The following is a 26,034-nucleotide window of genomic DNA, read 5'->3' as shown; positions in this document are numbered from 1 at the left end:
AATGGAAGGAGACGGAGTGACGCCGACGTGTGCCCGATCCTACATTGGCCGCACTGTTTGTTCCCTTGTTGGTTTCTGCGACGCGAGCTTATTCTATTCGCATTTACGAGTACTTAACTGCTGTGTATATTCGCGCGGGAGTTGTTAGCTTTGATGATCGCTGAATTAGTTATCTTGTGGGTCGTCGACTCCTCGTGATGGGAACGAAGAGCAATTTTCTATAGCTCCCGCCATTTTTAATGGAAAGCTCCTGCCCTTTCCGTAGTTCAAGGAAAGTTTTTGCCCTTTCTAGCCAAACTGTAACACTTTAGTGGTATTATTCTCGTCCTCCTATGTTCATCTTCCGATTCTGTACTTTTCTTCTGATGAAGCAGTAGACTTGAGTCGTCCTCCCTGCTTGGAAGTTGGAACACACCGGCGGTAAATTTTAGGGGAATTATTACTACATAAAGGAAAAGACAAGAAAGAGATTTCTACTCGTTTCCCTGTAGTCACAAATAAGTGATGTGCTGGCAAAGTTTTCGCAAAAAATTGTTTAAAAATGTTTGTTAAAAATCTAGTCACTTATTTATTTATTTATTTTGAATGAACTTATTCAGTACCCAAAACGTCACTGTATATTTATTTTCAAACAACTTTATGCATGTCGTGGACTTTTCTCCACCTATCCTAAGGTTTAAAAGCAGCTCATGGTGTGGATCCGTGTTTCAATTGATATGTGGCAACAAAAGCATATGACAGTGCTCAAGGGACGCCGTATTTGGGACGCTTGGAGGGACGGCAGGTCTACACTGCTCCCTTATGCGGTGCGCATTTGGTGATCTGGGACTACGGAGGGAGGGCATGTGTACACGTGCTATGCTGCGCAGGGTGTCCTCTTGTTGCAGGAATCGACTCCCATCTCCGATCCTGGCCATGCCGCCATGCCGACGCTGCGTGTTCCTTCCTCCGGTATACCCCCACATGGTTTCTGCTAGTTTTTTACGTCCCCTGCGCATCTATCTCTTCACTTGTTTTTGTGCGATTGGGCTCACCGGGACACGGCGGCTTTCGCAAGGACGTGTGGTTTGATTCTCCGAGAAGGTTCACTTCCCTTTCATGGGTTGCAGAAACTGCAGACTAGCTAGGGATCGAGCTTAATTCAGATATTCAATGGTGGTAGGTAGGTGGGGTGGAGTGCTAGAATATGGCCCTATGGGCGTCTGAAGCATTCAACGCCAACAAGATCTGAAAATGACACGATCGACCCTATGCTAGTGGCGTGTGTGCGTGTATATGCTTGTTGAATACTTTAGCATCCATCGTAGAGCTCATCCGTCAGCGTCGCCACCGGGGAGAAACCCCAAGCTCAGGCTACTCACAGACGGCTTCCTGTGTGCGAGGAGGACAGGAGGAGGCTGCTAAGCTGAGCTGAGCTGAGCTGTGCCGGCTTACTTACAATGTCATTCTTCTTGGCAGAGGTGTTTTGTTCTGTCATTTTCAGTCTCTATGTTGAGGTGCCCATCGCGCAACCACAAAAGCGCAGAAAGTGGAAACTGTCTCCAGAAGCTCTGTGATTTTCTGCGGGGCACAGGCTCGGTTGGTTGATCCGCAGAGATCGATGTGCTAGTACTAGTATGCGTGCGTCTTCCGAGGAGGGAAAACTGCCATGTGGCCACGTGACAACATGTTGAATAATTCAGTAATTCACTCACCGCTGTTGGTGAAGGATAAACCTTTCTGCTAGGGGGGAAGTTCCTGGCGAATCCAAGGGATAGACCATGTGTCATGGTCTTAGTTCTCCCTCGCTGTCCTTCCTCCGATGCCACGGTTTCCTAATTTGCAAAGCCCATTAACTTAGTTAGGAGATTGATAGGAAACGGATCGGAAGCCGTCAATAATCCAGCGCCCCTACGCAAACCAACCAGCGAGGCCATCAAGTGAGCCTGTCGCCGAGAAATGGAACACACCAGAGGCTCCACGCAATCACGCATCAGGCCGTGGCCTCATTCATCATCGTGCCTCGTCGGTGAGCGGGCATAATTGCGAGCGCGCATTTGCAGCGCCGCCTGCAGCTATCCCTGCATGCATGCCTCGAGACGTGGCGGAGCCATCAGGCATGGGCACCGGCAACACCGCTTTTACTGCCCGGCTACACTGGGAGCACGGCACGGCCGCATCATGTCGCTGCCGCCGGTGGTGACTGCCCGCCCACATGGCTTTGCCGCTTGGCGCCTGGCCCCTGGCGGATTCACTGTGCGGGGGGCAGGTCGAACAGGCGAGGAAAGGGATGGGTCGCCGTGCGCGTCGGTGCAGGACCAGGGGTGCGTGGATGGGCGGCGGCGGAGACCTTCCCGCGTGGCAAAGGGAGCCGGGGAATCTCTGCGGCGGCGCCATGACAGCGCGCGCCTGGACGAGGGACGACAGCGGCTCATGCTTCCGAGCCCGAAAGGCCGAAACAGAGCTTGTGACGGAAGCCTGAGCCCAGATAGAAAGCCCAATACAAACAGGAGATGATGAAGTGGGGGGTTGGTGGGCTGGCGGCCTGTTGCAGTATTGGGCCCCTGTTTCCTTGACTTTTGCATTTTAGACCCAGTTTTTCCATTTATGCTGGGAATTCTTCAGAGGCTCAATCCGCGTTTGCGGTGTTTGAAAATAATCCCCCGTTGTGGTCCTCAGCATCTGAGCCGTTTAACTGAAGCAAAAATCATGTAGCAATTTAGCCGCACGTGAGTTAGCTGCTCTGCCTTTGGGTGTCTCTGCTGGAGAGGAGGATCACATAGTTTCTTGTCTCTCTGCATGTACTTTGACTTGGTTGTGATTTAGCGGTCGGTTCAGTTTAACAGAAGTTGCCACACCATCTTTCTCGGGCTAAAAATAAGAAATGACGCTCGACCTTACGAAGAGTATACGGGCATGCGTGCGTGCAGCAGCACCGCCCATGACCCGCAAACCTATCACGGCCTCACAACTTCTGCAAACACTCCTCCCTATATATATAAGCATCCGCGTCCATGGACAATCAACATTCGAGGTCTCTCATCACCACTGCACAAGCAAATCCACCACCACCTAGATCAACAAGTTTGCAGCTAGCTACGTGAAACAATGGCTCAGAGGAGGATCGCCATGGCGGCTCTATTCATGTTTGCTCTTATGGCAGCGGCGCAGGTCGCGAGGGCAGCCGAGAAGCCCGAGAATCCGGAGGAGAGGGCCAAGAAGGAGGTGGAGGAGCTCGACAAGGAGGAGGAGAAGCTCGAGAAGGCCGAGAGGAAGGCCGCCGGGAAGCCGGAGAAGGAGGCCGTGAAGCTCAGGAAGGAGGCCGGGAAGCTCGAGAAGGCCGAGAAGAAGGCCGAGAAGCTCGAGAAGAAGGCCGAGAAGGACGACAAGTTCGTCAAAGAGTTCAAGAAGAGCTGCAAGGGGGTGTGCGCCAAGGTCTGCTCTAAGGAGAAGGACGTCCCCGCCTGCAACACCAATTGCTTGAAGGAATGCAAGCAGATGAATGACAAGGAAATCGACAACATCTTCACCGAGATTTCAAAGATAGTCCAAGCCGCCGCTGCCAAGGAACAACCTGCTGCCGCCGCTGGGAAGGTGTAGAAGAAACAACCAGCTGCCACCGCGCGCACTCCTTAAGCTAGCACGCGTGGCCATGACGCCGTCCTATCAATTTTTGCGCAAGATAGCCTTTGCGGATTGCACAGCTAAAGTTTATCATCCCTGTTTTTTCTTTTTTTTTGGTTGGGTTGTACCCATGTTGCTATTCCTAGTAGTCGAACAATCTGTGTGTTTGTACAAGTTAGCAATCTTCAAAGACTTGCTGGTTGCATGTTAAACTTTTAACTGGGATATGGAAATAAATATATATATATATTATTTCTATATATAGCGAGACTTTTGCCTGTGGATCTTGTTTTGTTATCCCTTTTCTTTAACAACAAGGAAAAAATGTATTTTTCATCCCTCAGGTATTGTAAAAGTGTTGCATTCATCCTTCATATTTTATTTGGTGCAAATCAACTTCTTAACTAATTAAATAGGTGCATTTATCATCCTCTTCTCAATTTAACCATAATTTAGTATCATATAATATTGATTTAAGTCATATAATTATCTTACTAATCATTGCCTAGCCACATCTAATATTAAGTCAATCGTTACAATAGTTCGATGTGAATCAGTTCCGTTAATTTTTCGGATAAAGTTGATATGGGATACCCAATTTAGAGGATTTATTTGTTTGTTTTGAGCTTTCTGTCTTCAACTCAGCATATTACATTGCTAAGTAGGGATTAGGCGCGGTGTAAACCACTATTAGGTAGCATTAAACTATTGTTATACTAAGGTGTGATGATAAATACACCAGTTTAGTTGGATACGAGGTTGATTTGCACCAAATGGAACATGAGGGACGAATGCCACACTTTTGTAATACTTCAGGGATGAAAAATATTGTTATCACCCTAATTTGACTGGGCCAAAGGATGGGCCGAGAGCAACATGGGCTGAAGGAAGTCGTCGTCACAGTCTGCAAATTGGCCTCTAAGCGAACGTGTCAAGGGCCAGGATGGCCGTGTATCTAAGGATAGTTTAAATATAGTAAGTTAGAGATTGTACCGTAATCAGCTAGGATTAGTTAGAAAAGATTAAGTCTCCGGATTATAAATATGTATCGTGAGATTCAATCAAGACAATCGATCATTCACAACGAACTCTCGACGCATCGCCACCCCTTCCCAAGGGCTTTTTCCAGGTAATCGTCATGCTGCTCGGACCATGCTCCGCATGGTCGAAGCAGCGTTATTTTTAGCTGTTTATCATTGTGTTTCTCGTACTGAAGCATTTTTTATGGCGAGTAACACTAGTTATCTTAAACGATTATGATGCTGCATTGGTTTTGAATAGTAGATCCATATTTTGCTTGCTGCTCGTAACCGTTTAGCTGCTCTTGTACGCGATCTCGGGTGCAAGGGCAGCGCCTTATTCCGTCGTCGCTTAGTAGATCCAATCTGTTATGGTGGTTCTTTGTGCTACAAGGAATTGGTTTAATATCTGTATGATTAGGCCCTTCAAACGGGTTGAATGTTCCGGCTGCATGTTTGGTGCCTTATGGTAACCTGACGAGGGATTGTTCCGGGGATCGACTTGTTAAGTTGGTTTTTAGGCCTCTTTTCGGGTTAGCATGTTGTTATCTTTCATGTACGTTAGGCTTAACCACGCGTAGGATGCTCCGGTCATACGGTGAAAGCTCTTACCGTCGCAGATCGAATTGGCTTGGTAATGACAGAACATACTTTTATTCTCCTATCGGATTCATATAAAGTGTTCATATGTTTAGTAGATCCGGCTTATTAAATATAGCAATCGGCTTCTTTCAGCCGATTCTGGAAGGTACCCGAAGGACTGATCTAATACAATGATTCTATCGGCTTCTTTGGCTGATCTGAGAATCGTTGTCAGAGCCGATCACGGCTCGGACTAATGTTTAATTTGGCTGTGTACGCAGAAAAATAGCTGACGAACGGTTCCAACACCTTCTTGATCAAGTATAGGTCAGGTGGCACGCCTAGCACTTCACCAAGCCAGGGCGCGTGCCGGACTTCTGGGCCGTTGACCGAGTGACCGGGGCCCACCAGCTGTCCCGGAAGCCTCCCGGCTCCTCGTGTTGCCTGTCGCTGCTCGCCGGTGGGTTTTGACCGACAACAAATATATACTTTTCCCCAACAATAATTGTGCATAACAATATATAAATGGCATAATTGGACCCGTTCTATACTTGTACAAATATTTTCCTAGTTTTTAACTCTAGGGGTGAAAATGGTGTTGATAATTCCCGCATCCCATCCAGTCCTAATCCGAACTTTGAGGATACGGGGAAGGAATCCAGATATGCTTTATATGAGGTGGAGGGAGTATGGGTCAGTATAGTAAACTCACAAGAGGTTGTTGTCCTTCTTTTCAAAAGATAATAACAGCAGAGGTTATTCTTCATGCTTGTAGAATCTGCTGACCTTTGTATCCGGTATCTGAACCCCCGCTTGATCTCTTGTCAAATCCATACCATTTAGTACACCCCATATGAGCGGATTACGAATTACAACAAGCACGAAGGGAGTTTAGGTACACAGACAAAAGGCCCGGACACTTTCCACGCTTCGGATTACTTACAAATACTAATCACTCCGTTTTAGAATATAGATCGTTTTTACTTTTTTAGTTCATAGTTTTTACTACACACCTGGATATACGTAAATGCATAACAAATACTATTAATCTAGAAAAGTCAAAACGAACTGCATTTTAAAACAGAGGGAGTACTAAGTAGCGCAATACACACCCAGCTTAAAATCTTAAATACAGTCACTCTGCGATAAGAAAAATAAAATAAAAGAAATACATGCATTCTGATATCCACTCGCAAGACGAGAAAAAAAATATTAACAGGATAGCAACACGAAGGACCATGGGAGCAAAGCATCGCCATTTCAGAACCATCGCCTATCTAATCATGCCGAGCGGCGTGGCCGGCGCCCCCATCACCGTGCCGCTGGCAACGCCTCGCCTCTGCCGGTCCATGTTGGCATCCCAACCTTCTCACGAATAGACACGGGACGTCAGTATCCAGCAGTGCTTATGAGTATGAGCACACCCACCCCGAAAAGAATCGCTTGCTTTATTTCCAAAAAGAAAAAAAAATGCTTGCGTTGAACTGTTGAAGCAAGCTACTACCCAACACCACAATGCCACCACGGCACCACCTGAGATAACTCGAGAGTCGAGACTGAAGCAAAGGAAGCGCTTACCGATCCCCAGGTCGAAGCCGCGGTTCTTGAGCTCGCGGTACTCCTGGCAGAGCGCCAGGTGCTCGCAGCAGCAGTGGACCAGGAAGTCGGGGCACTCCCCTTCCTCCAGGTCGTACTCGGCCCTCAGCCTGGACCGGTAGAGGCACGAGTAGAGGCAACCCATCCCCGTCGACGCGCAGATGAGCCCATAGATCAGTCCACTCGCAATACAAGCTGCGAAGTCAAGGTTTGATTTTTGATTCTGCAGCGGTGAATTCCCCGGCAAGATCTTGGGGTGTTTGCGTAGCAGGCAGTTAGGAAGCTGAAAGGAGGAGAAGAAATAACAAACTCACAGCAAGTGCCTTTGTCCACGATGTCAGCGATCTGCCCGAACGTGATGCAGGGGCACAGGCATGTGATGAGACCTGATTTCCACGAAAGAAACGGATGTGTGAAGTAGTGAGTAACTAAGCTCCAGTGGCCATGGCATGGCAGCCTAGCCGTTGCTCTGAAGTCTGAACTCTGAAGAAGAAGAAGAAGCAGCAGCAGCAGCAGCAGCGGCGGCGAAGGGGGCGACGGCTACTTACAGTTCCCCGGGTCGTCCATGCAGTGGAAGAGGCCGGTGGACCATGTCCGCAGCGCGGCGCCGGGGCGTGAGGGGTTCATGTTCACGGCCCCGTGCTGCTGGTACGCTGCCGGCGGCGGCGCCGTTGGCGGAGCTCCGGTGTTGAACTTGTTATACGCGTCCGGCGGGGCCGAGGGATACATTGCTTGGGAGTACGACCTGTTGTTTATGCGCGAGGGGCGACGCACAAGGCAGGACCTGGTTCCGCTTTTAATGATTCTCTCCACGACGCCAGGCAGACAGGCCCCAGGCGGCGACTCGACTCGAGAGTCTCCGGCAAGTCACGCAGTGGCACTAAATAATGCACCACGGCTGAAGCTTCCTCCTCTTGGACTCTTGTGATGGTTGCTATGCTCATATGTAGCACTGCACGTTTCGTTCATATATTAGTTAGCAATTATCGTGCTCCTTTTGGACGGAAATCATATCTGATGCAGGTGCAGGTCCTTGATTGCAATGAAGAAATGGTTGTTACCGATGTTTTAAATAGCGGGCTATAGGATTTAGTGGTAGGGTCCTCAAAACGCTATTAGCGTCGCTGTAGTCCGCTATTGCCCGCTATAGCGCGCTATTTTGTACTGCAGTGGTTTGCCACTATAACAGCGCTATAGCCTGCTATTTAAAATATTGCTGGTTACTGAAGCACTAAGTATCATTAGCATTAGCATATTGGCATATATGCACATTCAGATGCACCATCACAACATATCTTATTCCTCTACGAGGTCATAAAAAGAAGGATGATACTTGGCACGCGTACATGGGTTTTTCAAGAAGCTAAAAACATAATTAATGACAGCTACCAGCAGAGGGTGAGAAGTGGATGACTTGTACTCCAAAGCAATGAGTCGTTGCAAAGTGCTAACCGCATGATTCAGAATCTGACTATGGAACTGGAAAGAGCCGCAAAATATTATCCTCTGATTTAACAGTTAAGCAGCTCGTTTTGCTAATGAACAATGCAGTCCTAGTGGTGTGTGTGGGTGGGTGGGCGGGGGGGGGGGGGTGCTATCTGGAGGTAAGTTTGTCACCAGTTAGGTGAAAGATCCGGTTCTATTGAAGTCTAGCTGTCAGAGACATAAAAAGGGACGTATTCAGACTTGAATCGATGGACACAGTATTGGTTTGCTCGTCCTTGAAGACTGCTCCTCACATGGGAGAGCTTTGGAAGTTCAATACTCAATGGCATACTAATTTCCTCTTATCTTGGCTATTGCCTAATGCTACCAGCTGTGAGACCGATTACTTATGCTATAAGGCAGAATCAACTTAGGATTTGCTGAAATTCTTGACCAACACTTACCTAATGGCTAAGCCTATGCGTCATTGCTCCTCAGAAGCAATCTGCTGGTCGTTACGAATCTGTGAGCAACGTCGCGTCTCGACCATCTTCTAGAAACTAGAGCATGCTTACTTGGTTACGACTGACAGCATGGTCGTATACTGGCAACATGTATCAATACTTGCTCTCATTAGTATCGTCGTTGCCGCGTGAGTTACAAATTTGTTGCCAGATAGACAGGCCACCAACAACCGAGCAGAAGCAGGCAACAGGACCACTCGTGAACAATGCAGGCGCAGCAAAGGGAGAACGCATCCGATTCTTCAACTGATCCCTGCTCGATCTATCTCACCCTATCCACGAATTCTGATGCCGACCTTCCCGTTTCAAGCAACGAATCTTAACCATCTGTCAAAAAGCCAAGCCGTCTCCGGGGATCAGCTCGTTGATTCTCCTCCGCCTAACAACGCACACGAATTCCACGCCCCCGTGCCGTCCTCGTCCACGACCGGCGCCGTGCTCGCACCAAGCGTGCGGCAACCGAACTGTGCAAATCTCCGGCGCCTTCTTCCGGGCGGCCTAACTGCGCAGACCGGGAGACAGTATATATAGCGGCGTTCAGAGGCATCAACTTACGTATCAGAGGCAAGCAAGGGAGGAGACGCCAACGTTCTGAGAGGAGTAGGGCGACGATCGATGGCGTTCATGCGGTACTACCGCGGGCTGCCGCACGGGGAGACGACGGTGGAGGAGTTCAGGGCGTGGCTGAGCCAGTTCGATGCGGACGGCGACGGCCGGATCAGCCGGGAGGAGCTGGAGGAGGCGCTGCGCAGCCTCAACCTGTGGTTCGCGTGGTGGAAGGCGCGGGAGGCGATGCGCGCGGTCGACGCCAACCGCAACGGCGCGGTGGACGGCGACGAGATGGGCAGGCTCTACGCCTTCGCGCACAAGCACCTCCACCTCAAGATGAGCCAGCTGGAGGAGTAAATTAGAGTGAAAATCATTTGTATATATAGTCGTGTGCTGCAAAAAGTTTGGTATGAGTTCGTGAGTTCATTCTGCACTGTTTCCTGAATGCAACTTTCATGATCTTGGACTATGAACTCTCATAAGTCCGAGAAGCAGTGATTGCATTTTCCTGTACATAAGTAGAGATTGTATTTCACGCAACAAACACTTTTTAAGAACTTGTACATTATAAACTATAAAGTTTCAACATATCGAGCAGTCCTGTCGCAAAGCATGCGTGGATTTGTAGATTTTTTTTTGAGGGGAATGCGTGGATTTGTAGATGCATCTTCAGGTCATTAATCTTCTGGTGCCAAGGAGACCTGAATTATGGACCAAACCATTAATCGCAAATTTTCAGGCATCGGGTCTTGCGATCCAATTTTTGGGTGGGCCCACGCCAAGTTGGATCGCGACTACTATCCAGGTGGGCTAGTTTGGGCTGCTATCTCCTCCGCTGTTTTGCCGCCGCCTACCCACCAGATTTATATGGGCCGAGTTCAGTCGCGATCCTAGGCCTTAATTACGTTGGCCCAGTTACAGCTCCCTCTTTCTCTTTCCCGCATCTTCCCCTGCACGCTTCCCCTTTCCTACCGCCAAAAATTTCGCAGCGCCTCCACCCCAATTCGTCCAGTTCCAGTCCCCAACTCCAATCGAACCCGACTCTCCACTTTCTAATCCCCCAAGGCGAAGCAGCAATCGAAGAATCCACATCCTCACCCATTTCCGCTGATTCACCTTGGGAGGCGAGGCGATGCCCTCGAGGAGCAAGCGCAACCGACTCGGCCTCGACGGCGAGGAGGAGGAGGAGGAGGAAGAGATCGCCACCATCCAATCTGACCCCAACGACTCGGAGTCGGAGGCGGAGCGCGGGGCCGAGGCGGATGACGACGACGACGAATACGTGGGGGAAAGCAGTGACGCGGGCGGCGGCGACGAAGCGGAGGAACGAGGCAGCAGCGACAGCGCCAATGGGGGCGGCCACGGCGACGGCGGGAAGCCACTTCGGAGCGGGAGGCGCGGGGTGATGGCTCCCGATAGGGAGAGGAAGTCACAGAATGTCGATGCTCTGGTCAGGTACGCTCTGATGCCGTCATTTCTGGCGCTGGATATATGTGCCTGTGAGCTGGTGTTGTACTAATTGACGCAATATCACCGGTCTGAATACGTACGGATCTGGATTTAGGGGGGGGGGGGGAGGTTTCCGATGAATACCTTGAATGATAGCCTTGCGAGTTTCTATTGTGACTTCAGCATTCGTTCACTTCAGCCAATTCACATATGGGCGCTTTTAGTCCTCTTCGCAAGTTTAGCTTAATAGCTCCATCACACAAACAAAAGACAACTCCATACACTGCCTTGTTCGGGCAATGATACAATAGAGTTTAAATCCCCACTCCCATGTGGAGCTAAGACAGTGGAATTGGACACCTAAAAACGTGACATGGTCTGATCCAATTGAGGATTGGTTGTTTCATCAAGTATTTGATGGTTTTAGTCCCTGAAAGTATATGTTCTAGAATATCCAATGGCTGGAGCCTTGAATGTCTAAATGTTGGTTTAAGCCCTCTGTCTAACTTAACGTGTGTTGTGTACTAACTCATGCATGATGAGATAACAAGAATGTCAAACAAGTTTGACAAGTAAAGTAACATTTTCTGAAATATTATGAAAAATTTCTCAATTGAACTTCCTGATAGCATGTGGTGCCAGGAGTTTAACAATTTTCTGAGACAAGGGACAATGCACATGAAACATGGTATAACATGTTAAACTTAAATAGCTGATGATTTTGCATGTTTGTGGTATATCATATGCCATGCATTGCTTTCATTATTAGATTGATTGGCTGGTGGAATTCGCAATACATGCATGGGCCTCACTGAGAAGTTTGTGGCTTATGTCAGCAGTCCAATATGCCTACAAAATAGATAATTGATTGCTAATCTGACAGAGCATGGTTTTTCCCTGATAGACTAAAAACTAACAAGCACATTGAAATTATCTTGTTTGACTTGATTTTCCTTTTCTCTGTTTTCTGTCAGGGGTAACCTGGTTGTAAGGAGACAGCCACTCATTCCACGTATCCTTTCAGTTTCTGATGCGGCGGCAATAGCTCGAAAGCCATTCAAACCTCCATGCCAAAATGGATATAGTGAGAATAATGAGCATCTTGCTCGTCGCCTTTCAGCTCGTAAAAGATTTGTCCCGTGGGGTTCAACACAGGCATTTGCGGTTACACATAATCTTCCACAATCACCTGCCGTTACTAGTGTTAGTTCATCAGAAAAGGAGGAACCTCTTCCACCTGGCATAGAGCCATTGGTTTTGTGGCAACGTGAGGAATGTGACAAGGAAAACTGCAATGCTTCTGCGATCGAAGTTGATCACTTGCTTGTACGTTACCTCCGACCTCATCAAAGGTATTATGCTCTTCTGTTATTTTTTCCCGCATTCTTACACACTTGATCTTGATTTTTGGTGATACGTACATGATGTATTGCAATTATACCTGCCACTCAGGGCTAAACCATGTTTTTAGGAAAGCTGTTTTGTTCTTTGTAGTAAAATCAGTTATATGCTAGTTGTGATTTAGTTCAGCATGCATCTTTTGAAATGTTTATGTCTTAATGCAGGGAAGGAGTTCAGTTTATGTTTGATTGCGTCTCTGGGTCGTTGAGTGATGATGGTATTTCTGGTTGCATTTTAGCTGATGATATGGGGTAATAAGCTGGACAATTCTCTCCTCTCTTTTCCATTGCTAAACTTTCATGCAATATGCAATACTATGTTTTTTGCAACCATTCATTTAATCACTATGATAAAAAGCTAGTTCTAACCTTTACTTTATACTTGTCCAGATTGGGGAAGACTTTACAGTCAATAACTTTACTATATACCCTTCTTTGTCAAGGCTTTGATGATAAGCCAATGGTTAAAAGGGCTGTCATTGTAACCCCCACAAGCTTAGTTAGCAACTGGGAATCTGAGATAATTAAGTGGTTAAAAGGAAGAGTGCAGCTGCTTGCCCTCTGTGAAAGCACACGTGCTGATGTTCTTTCCGGGATAGAAAGTTTCTTAAAACCCTTGAGCCGTCTTCAGGTTTTCTTTGGTTACTCATTATCTTCTTTATATATGCTATACTAAATGAAAATATAACTTCAAGTTGATGACAATGTCTTCTCAAAGTATATGTTGGGTATGAATCTTCTTCAGGTACTTATCATATCTTATGAGACATTCCGCATGCATTCTTCAAAGTTTGAAAGACCGGGCAGCTGTGACCTTCTGATATGCGATGAGGCCCACAGGCTGAAAAATGATCAGACACTGACAAATAAGGTTCATCAGTTTGTGATGTTCATTTTATACACACTATTCATCTGTTCTCTGGGTTCCTCTCCAGCTTTGTCTCTGCTGAAAGCACTAAAATCCATAATGTGTAGGCATTGGCTTCCCTTCCTTGTACACGGCGCATCCTCTTGTCCGGTACCCCAATGCAGGTATTTTTTTGGTATCCCCCACCTCCACCCCCACCTAGCAAAAAGAGAAGGGAAAACACCTATGCTGGAACAATTTATTTGAAATTTGATTTATTCAATATTTTCTGGTGCTGCAGAATGATTTGGAAGAATTCTTTTCAATGGTGAATTTCACAAATCCAGGGGTTTTGGGGGACGCTTCATATTTCCGTCGATATTATGAAGTAAGTATGGAGCTTGAAATGAAAGGCTGTACTGCCAAATTACAAGTTACAGCTGTTCACTCACAGATAATCAGTGTTTTCATGTATGCTAAGGGGAACACATGATTGGAACTATCCTATAGTATTTTTATTTACTTTCGCGCCTATAATCACATACCTTTCCTCTCTGTTTACCTCTATATCATCCACCCCTAAATGAAGGCACCGATCATATGTGGAAGAGAACCCAATGCAAGTTCAGAAGAAAAGAAGTTGGGATCTGAGAGATCTGCAGAGCTGAGTGCAAAAGTAAATCAGGCAAGTCTTTACCGCTGAAGAAGTTCATTCATAGTACAGAGTATTCCACTGTGTTTATGATGTGCATGCTATGCTGTTTTACACCATTAAAGTTATTTTGATGTATTCACCTGTGCTGTTTTATGCTAGATGGAGACTAATTGAATTGTGTTGTTTTCTTTACGATATCCAGTTTATACTGAGACGAACAAACGCCCTGTTATCCAATCACTTGCCTCCAAAGGTATGCTTTTCTGTCTGCTTAGACATTTTTGATGGTTCTGTATTGTACAAGTTCAACAGATATGCTAACCGTGCTTTTGATTGAATTTATTTTGTTATAAGGAGTTGCCTTGTAGTTTCTTAAGTAGATTTTGCCCTTTCTTTAAAAATGCTTTATCTGCCTTGCTTAACATCGCTATTGTATAGATTGTTGAAGTTGTGTGCTGCAAGCTGACTCCTTTGCAGACAACGCTGTACAACCACTTCATCCATTCCAAAAATGTGAGGACCTAATTTTACATTGATTTGGGTCTCAAACGATTTTTATTAGTTAAATGTTATATGGTTAGAGTTATGTTTGCAACAATCTGTTATTGATCCTTTCAGGTTAAACGCCTGATATCCGAAGAAGCAAAGCAATCCAAAATTCTGGCATATATTACTGCACTTAAGAAATTATGCAACCATCCAAAGGTAAATAATTTTAGTGTTTCTCTCAAGATTCATTTATCTTAAAGCTTTAAGTTTCAACTAAAGTGTCTTAAACAGTATGCTTTCTGCAGAACAATTTGTTATGTCCACTACTACTTTTTCAAACAGTAGGATTAAGCAAGAACAATGTAAATTTGTCCTTTGATTGTTAACATGTACTATTCTTTATTTTATTCTGAAATTCTCAGAGTTCTAGCCTCTTGATGGTATATAATTTTTCCATGAAAATGTGTGCTCTACAGGTTGATTTGTGATATAACACCATAAAACATACTATAACGAAATTCTTGGAAAATAGCTTGTATTAGCTTTCTAGGCATCATGAATTTGTAATTCATATTTTTGGTTATAAGAAAAATCCATGATATATTTGTTGGTCGGTTGTCTTCATATCGCAGCTGATCTACGACACCATAAAAAGTAACAATTCAGGTGGCTCTGGTTTTGAAGATTGTCTGCGCTTTTTTCCACCGGAACTGTTTTCAGGAAGGTATTTCACACGTCTCTCTGTATCTTTTCATTTTTGCTGAACCAACTTACAAATACTATTTGTTTTATGCAAAGATCTGGATCATGGACTGGTGGAGGAGGAATGTGGGTAGAACTATCTGGAAAAATGCATGTATTGGCAAGATTACTGGGCCACCTGCGTCAAAAAACTGATGATCGTATTGTCCTTGTATCAAATTATACTCAGGTCAGGTATTTGTAGTACAATACTTTGATATCATGCCCGAAGGTATAGTTGACGTACATAACTTTATATTTTAAACACCAAGATAAAAACAAATCTTTTTGACAGAAAACTGTGAGGGAAGTCCCCACAACATCTTTCTTCTTAGATGAACGCAATTCTGTACATTAGACGAAACATTAAAGTATACAACTAACTGGTGACTACATTTTTCTTTCAGAAATATTGGAATACTGAATGCATGTCAATATAATTGCTACCTAGAAATTTTTCTATGCTTTCCTTAGCTCTTACTAGCTTCTAAAACCAAAAGGGCAAATGAGATTCTTGATATTAAAGTATTAATTACTTCTGCAAAACAATGAGAAAGTGGTAAGCCACCACTAATCCTAAATTCTACATTGGCTTTACTTTTTTGTTTATGATCATACCAGATATGGACAATCAGAAAAGCTTCAAATGATATTGTTTAACCAGCAGTCCCATAATTGGCTGCTCTATCCCAATCCAATATCACAAAAATTTTGTTTGTTGGCTCAACAAGATACGGATTGGGCTGTACCGTGCGTTGTAGGATAACCAATACAACATATTTGCCTCACAGTCTCACACTCTATTTTGGGACATATGTTTGGTTTCCCTCTATAACTGTAAAAAATGGTAAATCCAATGTGCTTGTTTGTACACACATTCTGCACATCTTAAGAAAATCTGCCTGCCTATGTTGTCCATGCTTGTCATCAAATGATAACATGCGGTGCTTTAAAGGTGCACATCTAACTTTATTTCAAAGGGACGATGTTAGAGTGAGGTGCACATGGACCACGGGGAAGAAAAATAATCAGTAAACTGGTTCATCTGGACCATATAAAATTGTTTATTTTAGATGTGTAGTGAAGTGGTGCACCACCATCATTTCGGTCCTAAGCTTCGCCCCTGTCTCTGTTCATGAAGAATATTACTTATTGTAAGTAATTGCTTTTTGGACACCCTCAAAGTTTGGAATGACTAATTGTTACCTTTTTTTTTTTGTATCAGACATTAGATCTATTTGTTCAATTATGTCGGGAAAGAAGGTACCCATATGTTAGACTTGATGGAGCAACATCCATTAGTAAAAGGCAAAAGCTGGTGAACCAATTCAATGATCTATCTAGGGTACATAAAATCAGCCCTGTATCTTGAATAACTTTTACAGTATACCAGTATATCTGAAATTTTTGATTTGGTAGGATGAATTCGTCTTTCTACTTAGTAGCAAGGCAGGTGGTTGTGGGCTTAATTTGGTAGGAGGAAATCGCTTGGTTCTCTTTGACCCTGATTGGAACCCTGCCAACGATAAGCAGGTTAATATCTATGCATCTCTTATTTCATCACCTTCTGAAGGTTCTTTTGCTGTGACCTGACCTATGTGATCTATTGCCATCTGGAAAGGCTGCTGCTCGAGTATGGAGGGATGGACAAAAAAAGAGAGTCTACATTTATAGGTTCTTAAGCACAGGAACCATTGAGGAGAAGGTTGCCAACGTTGAAACTTGTATTTTCACTTGTCTTTTCCCATTCCTTTTCATTATCTGGTGAAGGGATGATGATTCCTTTCTTGTGCTGCTAATTTGGTATGCCTTATCGTTCTATAGGTATATCAACGGCAAATGTCAAAGGAAGGCCTCCAAAAAGTTATTCAGCAGGAGCAAACGGACAACAAAATGCAGGTTTAAGTACTTGGAGTGACTTTTACTTTCCTTTTAATACTTTTAAGTGCCAAATATATTGATTTCTCATCTTATTTTTACAGGGAAGTTCTCTTTCAACAGAAGACCTGCGTGATCTTTTTACTTTTCATGAACAAGTCAGGTTAAATCTGTTCCTCTGAATATACAACTTATCTTTTCTTCTTTGATTATCTTGTTACGGTAGGAAAAGGCATCTACAAATGAGTTCCAAAAGAACAACAGGAACCAACTGATGATTAATCAAATTGGACCTGACATTGGATAAATGAACTGGGTTAGGAAAACATAGCCATCTATTTTTGGTTAATCGTTATCATCAAATTGTGCTGACCCTTTATGTAGTCAACCTAATTTTTCATCCAATTGACATAGAATGTTTCATCAGTTTTCATTCAATTAAGTTGGTGTAATTACCAATTGCTTTCACATTCAAATTCAGTTGTGAGGAACTGAGGATTAAGAAGGCTGCATGTTCTTGTATTATGTAAAACACATGTCATTGTTAATTGATAAATTGTTTGGTAAATTAAATCATTATCGTGCGCTGTAGGTGGACAGTATAATATCGAACCATTAAGGCCAATTATAAAATCTTCAAGAATAGCAGCAGTTTCTAGCTTGCAATTTTAAACTAATCAGACTCCCAATCAATTCTTATGGTTGGTCTAAATATCCTTTCATTACAATTTTTCAATATCTGTAATTGGCAATCTGTATCCACTATTTTTTATCAATATCAAAATGCAGTATCTTAGTTGATATCTTGCATCATATAGTTGCTTACCTGAATTTGGTGCACAGGTCTGAAATACATGAAAATTTGAAGTGTAGCCGCTGTAACAAGGATGGAATTTCGCTTTTGGGTGGTAATGAATTTGATTTAGTAGCCACTGAGCATAAGCCTTCAATGCCAGGAGTGCAAGATTATATTGATATTGGTGGGTTTGGAGAGATATCTGGATGTTTGCAGATAATGGATAGTTCACATCATCAGGTGAGTTTTTGTTGAAATCCTATTTGTTTGCTATCTAACTCTACACTGCGGTAGCAGTTTCAAAGCTCAATAGCTTTCATTTTCTGTTTTATTCCCACACTTGTCAGATTGGAAGACCGTCTGAAGAAGATTTAGGAAGTTGGGGACATCACTGTGATCCATCAACTGTACCTGATACTATACTGCAGTGTTCTGCTGGTGATGAGGTGATGATCTAAGCCATCAATGCAATTTCTATGTCTGAACTACTACACCCCAGAAGATACCAGTTTCTACTTTTCCAATGAAACTGGATCCACTTGTTTGCTTCATTGGATTTAGATAGTTTTTTTTTTTAAAAAAAAGCTTGATTGAGAAGCTTGCCTCGATAGCTAATAACTTGTGTCTTTGAGGAGAAAAAACCTTTGAACTAAAAGAATATGTATACTATGCTGCAAAGTTTAGTTTGACTTGGTTTTCAGGCAACAACTACAAGAGTTACAAATCACATGTGCATCTTGCAGGTTTCTTTTGTTTTCACCAATCAGGTTGATGGAAAACTTGTTCCGGTTGAATCTGTGGCACGGTCAGCACCTCATCAACCAAATGAAATAGCAGCTCATGGAGACAAGGAAGTGGGGAAAACCAATTCTCCTAGCAAGCCCAGGAAACAGTACTTACTTGGCAAGAATTTGAAGATGATGGGATTTAATTTAAAGAATTCATCTTTGAAATGTCCAACTAGGTCCAGAACTGCATCACCAAATTGCTTGCAAGGGTTGAAGAAAACTAGCCTCTCTTTAGAACAGCCACAAACTAAAAAGCTTCATGTTGCTTCTGATATGTCTGATGACGACTTTGTTTGAATCAGAATTCAAATCTCCGTATATAATGTCATATGTTGATCTGCTGTCTGTTGTTTAAAAGCTGTCATCTGCTTGGTAAATACTGCATCCAAGCTGGTGAGTTAACTAGTCATCTGAAGGAATTTTCTCATCTGCTCTCATCACTTTGCAGAAAATGAACCAGATATATTTCTTAGAATGGAAGTGAAGTATAACTTTTTATTGCTAATCACCTCTTCTAATTTGCAAAACCTGGAAAACACTTAACAAAATACTATCTGCTGACATGGCTGTTGATTACTTGCAGTTCATTTCAAGCGGAAGGGCCAGAAACCCAATCCTTGTAGCATATTACCATAAAAAGGTCTGCTTCTTTCTATTTTATTTTTCATACATACACTTGTATTGTTTGGTGTGGATTCTGCATTATTCTTGGTTCTTATCTGCTGCAGTGTTAAATGCTTTTGGCTATTTGATAAATATTTTCTCTTAGTCTACATCGATGATTTTCCCATAATAAAAGTTTTTTTATTTGTAGCATGCATTATGAGTGTAGTTTTGATAAGTTTGTCTAATGATTATACTACTACATTCTCCACATGGCCTTGGGGATTGTACCCCTCCTGTCCAAAGTTAGTCGGCGTGTAGCGGGTTCCCAAAGAAAGGTTCAGAAAAGAGTGAGATCTGCCCCAAGGACAGGAGACCAACTGGTAGATTTAAGCTTGCCATTCCGACAAAGAACTACACTAGCCACTTGGATGATATGCTTTCACCTCCAGCTGTCCTTTATTGGGGCCTTTCCATGTGGGTGACATCCACACTTTTGAGTTCTAAAAGTTTGACGTGTGCACTCCACTCTCTCCCTTGCATAGTCAAGTCAAATAGACCTGACAATTACGGTTCTGTTAATTCTTAGCATACGCTGCAGGGATGAGTGTTCCTTAATTACCGTGAAAGTATAATTTTGTTGCAGTATATGGGGATTACTTTTGGGGGTCACGCTTTATTTTTGTGTTGATTTGAGATGACTTTGGACCCTTTACATAGTTTGAGATCTGTACTCTGGAGGGAAAACTGTTGGTGTCTATTTTTTCTCTCGCTGAGATCTGTAGGATTAAAGGTAGGAGTCAGGATCACAATGAGGCCAGTCTTCATTCCCATCCCTCACATGTGCAGTCACAATGGTTAAATACATACTGGAAGAAAAGAATTGGTGCTGTTCATGTGCTCACATGGGTTCTCTAGATCTTAAGAGCTTTGCCTAAGCTCTGTCGGTTTGACCATTATGAGGTATTCCAGGTCTTCATGCAAGCTAACTTGTGAGAGTCCCTTGATAGACTATTGTCTACTTGCTGCATGGTTTAATTTCACTTGAGATGATTCAGGACTTCTGAGAGAGGAATGCTCCAAATTTTTTTTTTTTTTTGCAAATTGGGTGCAGAATCTCATTCCAGATTATGGTGAAAAATATGGACATGTGTTTTCCCCATTCCACTGTTGCCTCGTGATTTGGGGTTAGACACTAAGGGGCCTAGTTTTTATCAAGCTTTGCACATGTTCCGTTATTCCGAAATTACTGTATCAGAACAATACTAATGTCCTAGCTCCTAATGGAAGGGAATGGAAGCAAGTGCTAAATTTGAAAAGCTTCTCAAGTTGCATCTGATCATCATATTTTGCATGTTTCTCTTGCCTTACTATGTCCATATTCTGAATACCAATTGGCACCAAAAGAAAGAGAGGGTAGAGTTGGGTATGTCAACCTTATGATCTATTTGCCATATGGTACATTGCAAATAAGGATGTTTAACACATGATTCTTCAGACTGGTGGAAAAATTAAATTATCTATGCTTTTTATGACTAGAAGGGGGTAGTGGCACCACTTCGTAACACTGCACAACTGAATCTTGAGCTCCGGGTTAAAAGGTAGCAAGAACCCTACTTGAGTTGGAACTCTGTTTTTCTGACTTCTATTGGAGCAACCTCTTGCTCAGCATAAGAATCATGTTTCCTGCAGTATATTTTTGTGGAATATGTTTTATGGCACATGATACTAGTGTTAGTTTATGAACAGCAATGTTAATCTCTTTGTCCTGCTGCCAGTCAATTTGCCATTCAGGCAATGCAACACTGCAGCACTTACCATGTGTGCTTTTTTTCTGAACCAGAAAAGGAAAAAAAAAACTCGATCTGCGAGGGGCAAGCTGCCCCCCAAGCATTGTTTAAGAGAAGGTCTCCCACACAGACCGATAAAACTTCCGAACCCCTATCCCACCCTTGCATGGGGTAAGTTGCCATAAGTTCTGATGTGAAGTATAACGATGAAACCACAATGGTGTTTAAAATGGTCCTATTTCCAATAGTGGTGCTGTCGTGATTTATTACAAATAGGACCCAACATTACAATGGAACAAGATCTCTTTGACTGGTCCGTTGTCACCTGGTGGCACAAGACCAAGGACTTGTGTTATCATTGCTTGGTCATAGAGGTGGAGCCAAAATGGGGAGGATTCTTGGGGATCACATGGTCCTATTCCGAGAGGTCGATGTCGCCAGCTCACCATGGCTAATAACAAACCGGTCAAGTATCAGTCTAATGATTTTGTCACCAACTTCCCCTTGCTTGTGCTCAGCTCATTGCCTGATTATACCTCCGGACCTTGTTAAGCTAGATATTTTTAACATGATTGTGCTCGTGTTCATTTTACTATAGCTGTGATTATTCCTGATCTCTGATGGTTCCAATCGTGGATAGTGTAGAATTACAGTTTTCATCTTCGTCAGTTTCTAGCTTTCAACAAATCAAGTGGATTCTACCAACACTGGCATGATCTGGCTTTTCTTAATTCTTTGCATGTGTTGGCATGTTGCTTCACGAATCTATACTTCTGTAGCTCTTTGAGCCTTGTGGTGGGGTGGTGACAACGTAAGAGTGTTTCTTGACAAAGACTTACGTTTTCATGTCGAAAGTCGAGTCATATGAAGTTTTACCTCCACTTTGACGTCAGAACCGTCACACTTCTCTGATTCTATGCTTGGTTCTCGTGTACTCCAATTTGCTTTGATCGCAGGTTACCTGCATTTAGAGCTCTTAATCACGGAGTCGCTTTCTCCCTGAACAGCATGTTTGTTCACTTCTAATGACGGTCGCTTTCTGGGCTCATCTTGTGTGCTCTTCGTCTCAGGTTCTCAGCAGTAGCAGCTGGTCCCTAATCCGCGCCAAGAAAGCTACCACCGGCCTACACCCCTGCACCGTCGGCGGTTGGGCCGTACGGGTTTCTTGTTCCTTGGTATTCGGTTCATGAACGAAGCCTCAAGTCCCATCGTCCTGCATGCTTTCGAACAGTCCCCCGGTGTGATTCTGTGTCGCATGGTGGATCACCAAGTGATCGATGACGAAAGCGACTGCTGCCCACGCCTCGGAACATCGCTAATCTCCCCCCTTCCCCGCAATTATGGACTGAGGCTTGTACTCCACCTCTGGGAATGCAGGAAAGGTTAGCTTCTCGGTTTATGTAGACCACTAAATTATTAGATGTTGCTACACAATTATTACATGTCCGATCAACATTAATAATCATGTCGTACTGGTAGCAGCAAACAAAATCTAGACACGATGATAATATCGACTTGGGCGCCGGCCCTCAACATTATGAACCGTACTGGATACTGATTATTCGCGGCGAGCTGGGCCCTGTAGACAGTAGTGTATACAAGAGACGAGGGGCGGTTTTCTGTACGATTGGCCGGTCAGACCTTATAATCGGCATTTGCTTGTCATCGTTTCTTTATACTACCTCCGTCTCAAAATATAACAACTTTTTAACTTGGTCAAAGTTAAATATTTATATCTTTGACCAATAATATCTTTAAAAATAATTATTTTTAAATAGAAAAGATTACATATTATGATAGTTGGTTTGATTATGAATATACTAATATCATTTTCATGTTATCAATCTTTATAGTTTTTTTACAATCCATGACCAAAGTTTAAAAAGTTTGACTTTGAAAAAAACCTAAAAGTAGCTATATTCTGGGACGGGGAGAGTACGATCACTTAATATTTTAAAAATGTAAATATAAAAATATTTGGTTTGACACGTTGAAATGATATTTGTAGGGACGTTTTTATATTTATTTTTCATACCGTTATGGCTTTACTGTGTATAATTTCCTTGATGTATGTTTACAAAGCAATGGTCCAAATGTGAGCATTTGAGCGTAAGTTGAGTTGAAACGAGTGAATGTGGATAGAACTTAAGATGTGATTAGAACATGCAATTTCTGGTGGGCATTACTTGTCTGGTTGCCAACTTGTATTGCTGCCTTGCAGGACGTGCCTTTTGGCTTTGTCAGAGTAAAAGAATGCAACGGCGTTAGATGGAAGGTAATGCATCGTCCTCCAGTACTGTAGTACAACAGACTCAGGACAAACACCAATTCGAGAAAAGGAGAAACTACAGCTCATGGTGCCCAGATCCACGTGCGCAACTACTGAGAGGGAGTACCAGAATTCAATCTATCCAACCACCAAGTTGGTTTTTTATAAACTGCATGTACCTTCGCAGTATCGCCAAAGAACATGCATGGAGGCTTGGACAAATATAGTTTGACCACAGTCAAACCAGGCACCAGCAGCATTTGCTACCTATGCAAGCAACTCTACCCTTTATATGGAGAGAAGAGAGAATCTATTTTTCTGACGCCGACGCTCTCGATTCTTCCCCCCACGTACGTCCATGCGTCGTCGGATCCGTATGGAGACGTGCGATCCATCATCCAACCCCTCGAGATCGCATATCAGCGGCCCAGCCTTCTTACAGCAAAGAAAAGTCAGCAGGTTTGGGAATCATCTCATTTTCCTCCACATGACTTGCCCGGGGGGGAAGCTTAAGAACTCTGGGACTGTAAAACAAAATTCTGGCACGAACAGATCACTCTGTCCTCTTTAAGAAATGCGTGTATGCAATATGCAGTGGCCACCGTATTATTTTCATTTAATGCTAATATATATGCTGCTAGATTTTCGTTTTGCAATATTCAGTTATTCACCTTGCCTGTATACCTAGAAGGCACAAATGTTATGTAGACTTTTACGGAATTTTGGCATTATTATTGTTGTTATTACTAGATAGATGTAGCGTCAAATTTGCTGAAATTGTGTATGTATTACTCAGCTAGTAAAGTTTCAGGTATGCGGTTTGGACAAATATTATGAAACAGGAGGAGTAATTTGAGTTTGAGAGTTTACTTTCATTATTAAGAAAATATATAACTAATAGTCAGAGATCGTCATAGTCAAAGTGTGCATGGAAGCCAATAGAAGAGATGGAGGTGGTACGTGTAATAGTCAATGGCACAGGTTTACAGCATATGATCGATCATATATATTGATATATATATTAGTGTTCACTGTAAGTAACTATTTCTTTTTCGACAGCACGTTTTTCATTAAGAGAGGTAACAGTAAGGAGAAGGATATTACAAGTCACATTCTGGCCTCTGCACACCTCAATCATCTCCATTTACTCTTTGGCGGTGCTAAACAATTGCATCGCCCATCCACCGGAGACCTTCACGCTACGCATTTCGCTAAGCCCCTCTTCCTTATATAAACCATCCAAACTAACCTGCCAGCGCCCAAACAGTGACTAGACCGCCCACTCGGTACACCGTCTCGCTTCCGGCCGCTCGCTCGCCCTCACGCACCACCGCTACCACCACCACCCCACCACCTTTTAAAAGCCCCCACCACATCCTGCGCTGCACGCGAAGCTCAGCTCATCAGCTCACGGTGGAAGAGGAGGAGGCAGCGCACGAGAGGGAGCAGAAGCGCGCGAGGAGGTCACGGTCAGGCGACGCCCACCACCAGCACAGCCACGACCGCGCGATGGCGTGCATCAACATGTACAACCCGGACGGCGCCGCGGGGTTCGGCGGCGGGCCGCAGCCGCCGGCGGCGCTGGGCCCGCGCATCTCCTTCTCCAGCGACTTCGCCGTCGAGCCGCCGCCGCCGGTGCAGAACCGGGCGATGAGCCTGCGGTGCCAGGAGGAGGACCTCAACTTCGAGTTCTCGGTGGGCAGCCACCCCATGATGGCCGCGGACCAGCTCTTCTCCAAGGGCAGGATCCTGCCCTTTAAGGACAACGGCGCCTTCGCCGGCCGGCCGCCCACCACGCTCCGCGACGAGCTCCGCGGCGGCGGTGCCAGCGACGACGACGAAAGGGCATCCGCCAGCAAGGGATCCAGCCGGTGGAAGGAGATGCTCGGCCTGCGGAAGGCGCTCTGCGTCGGCGGCGGCAACGGCCCGGCCAAGAAGGCTAGCAGCAGCGACAAGGGCATCGCCGATGCCGACATGGTCACCGCCGACATGGCCGCGTCCAATCAGGTCGGTATCTCCTGCATGCGTCCACAGCTGAGCTTAATTTCGGTCGACACCTTGTCTCATCACTGATTTGTTTGCTTCGCGCAGCAGGAGCTATGATGAGGTGACCGACGGGGAAGATGAGACAGGCATGGGGCACACGGGCACGCACTCCACATGAAGCTTCTGTCCTCAGCTCCCTCCTTCCTGATGCTGTTGATCAACCTCTTGAATTGTGCTTGTCGCCATCCATGGGCTAGGTTTTGTAGATTGTTGTGAGTTTGCTTGTGTGCTAGATGGCCCGTTGAAAAGAGCAAAAAAAAATTGTGTATTTTTCTTGCATCAGTGCTCTGATCTCTCTCTAGTAAGCTATCCACTCACTCGATCCATCCATGGTCAGTCTTTGCTCCTCCTCCTTTCACTTGTTCTTGGCTTCCTCCACCCTGTACAAAGTGGCTGTGTAGATGGGAAATTTATGGTGCAATGATTAGATTTGCCAGGTGGCCAGATCTGTGAAGTGAGGAGGCTGTAGTTACCAGTGATGGCGCCTTTCTGGCCGCCCCTGTGGGGATCAACAGTGTTCTCCTTTGTCTCGTTGCTCCGCTGGACACGAGTATATAAAGAGGGACAAGAGCCTCAGAGCGAGCATGTGTGAGGCGACAGCGAGAGCTAGTGGAGGAAGGAAGGCTCATCCCCTGCCCCTGGCCTGCATAATGATCATTTTTGTTTTGTTTTGTTTTGTTTTGTTCCTGGAAAAATGATCTCCATCCTTTTCAATTGAAAAACCTAGTGGACTTGATGAAGTGATCCATCCTCCCTCTGGGCTCCCGACATGTCCTCTGCAGCCTGTCATGGATGCACAGCTAGCTGCCTCTATGCTTGCAATGCTTTCAGATCCATCGAATCCTCCTCGCGCGCGGCCAATCAAGTAAAATAAATCCATGGGCACTCATCAGTTTATTTTTTTTAGAAAAGAAGAAGAGGAAGAGGAAGAGGAAGAAGAAGAAAACTTCTAGAGGATATACAATTCAGCAGCGCGCGGCACTAT

At 44.4% G+C, this 26,034-nt stretch overlaps 4 protein-coding genes across 8 annotated transcripts; 3 read left to right on the top strand and 1 right to left on the bottom strand.

Annotated features, from left to right (window-relative positions):
• Positions 1 to 6,254: 6,254 nt before the first annotated feature.
• On the bottom strand, positions 6,255 to 7,637 carry LOC112899814 (cell number regulator 1). Its single transcript, XM_025968428.1, has 4 exons — positions 7,349 to 7,637; positions 7,115 to 7,186; positions 6,783 to 6,995; positions 6,255 to 6,569 (listed from the first exon to the last, which is right to left on the bottom strand). Exons 1-4 carry the CDS (start codon positions 7,527 to 7,529, stop codon positions 6,478 to 6,480), a joined length of 558 nt encoding a protein of 185 aa, XP_025824213.1. The 5' UTR covers positions 7,530 to 7,637; the 3' UTR covers positions 6,255 to 6,477.
• Positions 7,638 to 9,281: 1,644 nt separating this feature from the next.
• On the top strand, positions 9,282 to 9,873 carry LOC112876778 (probable calcium-binding protein CML17). Its single transcript, XM_025940958.1, has one exon. It carries the CDS (start codon positions 9,365 to 9,367, stop codon positions 9,653 to 9,655), a length of 291 nt encoding a protein of 96 aa, XP_025796743.1. The 5' UTR covers positions 9,282 to 9,364; the 3' UTR covers positions 9,656 to 9,873.
• A 409-nt stretch (positions 9,874 to 10,282) lies between these two features.
• On the top strand, positions 10,283 to 23,339 carry LOC112899624 (DNA repair and recombination protein RAD54). Of its 4 annotated transcripts, XM_025968177.1 has the most exons (24): positions 10,283 to 10,753; positions 11,722 to 12,099; positions 12,313 to 12,399; positions 12,538 to 12,778; positions 12,893 to 13,018; positions 13,123 to 13,179; positions 13,296 to 13,382; positions 13,584 to 13,679; positions 13,852 to 13,902; positions 14,088 to 14,162; positions 14,268 to 14,354; positions 14,771 to 14,862; positions 14,937 to 15,069; positions 16,105 to 16,224; positions 16,299 to 16,412; positions 16,501 to 16,584; positions 16,704 to 16,778; positions 16,862 to 16,920; positions 17,601 to 17,793; positions 17,901 to 17,999; positions 18,297 to 18,734; positions 18,925 to 18,981; positions 21,805 to 22,116; positions 22,956 to 23,339. In XM_025968177.1, the coding sequence occupies exons 1-21, from the start codon at positions 10,431 to 10,433 to the stop codon at positions 18,636 to 18,638; spliced, it is 2,919 nt and encodes a 972-aa protein (XP_025823962.1). In that variant the 5' UTR covers positions 10,283 to 10,430; the 3' UTR covers positions 18,639 to 18,734; positions 18,925 to 18,981; positions 21,805 to 22,116; positions 22,956 to 23,339. The 4 variants fall into 4 exon arrangements, with proteins under 4 accessions (XP_025823962.1, XP_025823953.1, XP_025823969.1 ...); XM_025968168.1 differs by lacking the exon at positions 22,956 to 23,339 and having other exon boundaries at positions 21,805 to 22,386; XM_025968184.1 differs by lacking the exons at positions 21,805 to 22,116; positions 22,956 to 23,339 and adding an exon at positions 20,788 to 20,873.
• A 753-nt stretch (positions 23,340 to 24,092) lies between these two features.
• On the top strand, positions 24,093 to 25,574 carry LOC112900101. Of its 2 annotated transcripts, none has more exons than XM_025968849.1 (2): positions 24,093 to 25,010; positions 25,098 to 25,574. In XM_025968849.1, the coding sequence occupies exons 1-2, from the start codon at positions 24,513 to 24,515 to the stop codon at positions 25,104 to 25,106; spliced, it is 507 nt and encodes a 168-aa protein (XP_025824634.1). In that variant the 5' UTR covers positions 24,093 to 24,512; the 3' UTR covers positions 25,107 to 25,574. The 2 variants fall into 2 exon arrangements, with proteins under 2 accessions (XP_025824634.1, XP_025824625.1); XM_025968840.1 differs by having other exon boundaries at positions 24,103 to 25,010; positions 25,095 to 25,574.
• Positions 25,575 to 26,034: the final 460 nt, after the last annotated feature.

The sequence above is a fragment of the Panicum hallii genome, chromosome 1, assembly GCF_002211085.1.
Source record: "Panicum hallii strain FIL2 chromosome 1, PHallii_v3.1, whole genome shotgun sequence".
In the NCBI taxonomy this organism is placed as follows: Eukaryota; Viridiplantae; Streptophyta; class Magnoliopsida; order Poales; family Poaceae; genus Panicum; species Panicum hallii.
Note: the sequence above shows the minus strand (reverse complement) of the source record. Positions and strands in the feature narration are given on the sequence as shown.